The sequence below is a fragment of the Arachis ipaensis genome, chromosome B10 (genome assembly GCF_059453495.1).
Source record: "Arachis ipaensis isolate K30076 ecotype BB chromosome B10, ASM5945349v1, whole genome shotgun sequence".
Taxonomy (NCBI): Eukaryota; Viridiplantae; Streptophyta; class Magnoliopsida; order Fabales; family Fabaceae; genus Arachis; species Arachis ipaensis.
The window spans coordinates 127,657,351-127,659,738 of record NC_142435.1 but is presented as its reverse complement, the minus strand read 5'-3'; the positions used below and the strand labels follow the sequence as shown (position 1 = coordinate 127,659,738).

Below are 2,388 nucleotides of genomic sequence, written 5' to 3'. Positions count from 1 at the left end.
TCCTCCTGACTGAGATTTACAAGATGGCCATAGCTTGCTTCAAGCCGACAATCTCCGTGGGATCGACCCTTACTCACGTAAGGTTTATTATTTGGACGACCCAGTGCACTTGCTGGTTAGTTGTGTGGAGTTGTGATAAAGAGTTGAGATTATAATTGTGCGTACCAAGTTGTTGGCGCCATTGATGATCACAATTTCGTGCACCACTACTCCTAAACCGACAGGGAACAACCCTGTAAACTTCATGGATGCCTTAGGAAACATGTCTGCGGCTATGCAGGCGATAGCCGAGGCGCTAAGTAACCAGATAAACCATGGGAACAATGGAAATAACGGTGAAGAGGGTCCAATGATACTTGCTTCCCTTCTAAAGGTTCACCCTCTGACCTTTAGGAGGACCTCAAACCCCACTGAGGCGGATAACTGGATTCAGGCAATGGAACGAGCACTGCAGGCTCAGCAGGTTTCCGAGGAGCAGTGAGTTGAATTTGGAACTTATCAGCTGCAAGGTGAAGCCCAGTACTGGTGGCAGGGAATACGATGTATCCTGCAGCCAGATGGTGTTATGATCCCTATGATCCCTTGGGAAATATTCTGGACAGAAATTTACAGAAAGCATTTCCCCAGTTCGGTCAGAAATGCCAAGGAACTTGAATCGCTGCAACTAAAATAAGGCCAGATGAATGTTACCGAGTATACTAATAAGTTCGAAAAGCTGTGCCGATTCTCTCGCATCTGTCAAGGTGCTCTAGAGGATTTTGCTGAGTGAAAGTGTATCAAATACGAGGGAGGCCTTAGGAGCGATATTCTGAGCTCCGTTGCGTCGATGGAGATTATAGTGTTTTCTGAACTTGTGAATAAGAGTAGAGTGGCTGAAGAATGTGTGTAGAAGGTGGCTTTGGAAAAGGGAAGCATGATGATTCCTTTTTAGAGAACTCTAGGGAGGAGCTTTGCACCGAGGGACAGAAATTTTAAGCATGGAGGCTTTGTTCCACAATAGAATCAAGGTCAAGGTAACTTCAAAAGGCCGAATAATAATACTAATCAAGGAAGAAGGTATAGAAAGCAGCCACAAAATGATCTAAGCTATCAGAGGTGCGGAAAGTACCATCCCGTAGTTCCGTGCAGATTGGGATCAGGGGTATGCTACTTTTGTGGACAACCCGGGCACCTAGCCATGAATTGTCCAGAGAAGAAGAAGTATCAGACTGGTAGAGTACAGCAGCCGGGAAGAGTGTACACCACTTTTGCAGTAGGTGCCGAGGGATCCGAGACTTTGATCAGAGGTAAATGTGAAGTAGTCGATAGAATTTAAATGCTTTGTTTGATTCGAGAGCAACACATTCATTCATTGCATTTGAGAGAGCTAATGAACTAGGATTGAGAATAGTAGTCTTGGGTTATGACTTGAAGGTGCATAATGCCACTCATGAAGCCATTGTGACTAGGCTAGGATATCCACAAGACTCATTTTGGGTTCAACAATGTAATTTCGTTCATGATTTGATCTATTTACCGATGACTGGTCATGACCTCATCTTGCGATTGGATTGGTTGTCTAAGAATCATGTTTTGCTTGACTGTTATGAGAAATCAGTGTGTTTTATGCCAAAAGGATCGGAAGGGCCGATTGTGGTAAATAGCTATTACTTGAACTTCATGACAGTGAACTGTTCTAGATGTGAATGCCAGGGTATTATGCTGTTAACTGTGGGTGTTTTGGGTGATGACCAAAGCTTAGAGAAAATCCCGGTTGTTTGTGAATTCCCTGAGGTGTTTTTGGATGACATTGATGAATTTTCACCTAATCGAGAGGTTGAGTTCGCAATTGAATTGGTGCCTAGAGTGGATCCAATCTCGAGTGCTCCTTATAGGATGTCACCATTAGAGATGGCCAAGATTAAGGCTCAGTTGAAAGATTTGTTGGGTAGACACTTTATTCGGCCGAGTGTTTCTCTGTGGGGAGCGCCAGTGCTACTGGCAAAGAAGAAGGACGGGAGCATGCGCCTGTGTGTCAATTATCAGTAGCTAAATAAGATTACTGTGAAGAATAAATATCCGTTACCAAGGATCGACGACCTGATGGACCAACTACAGGGAGCCGGTGTATTTTCTAAGATTTACTTGCGATCTAGGTATCATCAGATAAAGGTTAGAGATGAGGATTGACGAGAGGAACTTTTGCGTGGTCTAGAAATTTGCGGATAAATTCTCGTTGCAAGTATATTTTCTAAACCTTCAAAAGTCCTTTCATACAAACGTGTTGGGTGTCACAAGTAACAAACCCCTTTAGAAATTGTTAACCGAGTATTCAAACCTCGGGTCGTCTTCTCAAGGAACTGCGAGGAAGTATGTTCTTATTATTGGCTATAAAGGTTGTGATCGGGG

At 43.7% G+C, this 2,388-nt stretch overlaps 1 protein-coding gene across 1 annotated transcript; it reads left to right on the top strand.

Moving 5' to 3' along the window:
• Positions 1-1,177: 1,177 nt before the first annotated feature.
• On the top strand, positions 1,178-2,028 carry LOC110268466 (uncharacterized). Its single transcript, XM_021114650.1, has 2 exons — positions 1,178-1,286; positions 1,379-2,028. The coding sequence occupies exons 1-2, from the start codon at positions 1,178-1,180 to the stop codon at positions 2,026-2,028; spliced, it is 759 nt and encodes a 252-aa protein (XP_020970309.1).
• The last annotated feature ends 360 nt before the right edge of the window (positions 2,029-2,388 follow it).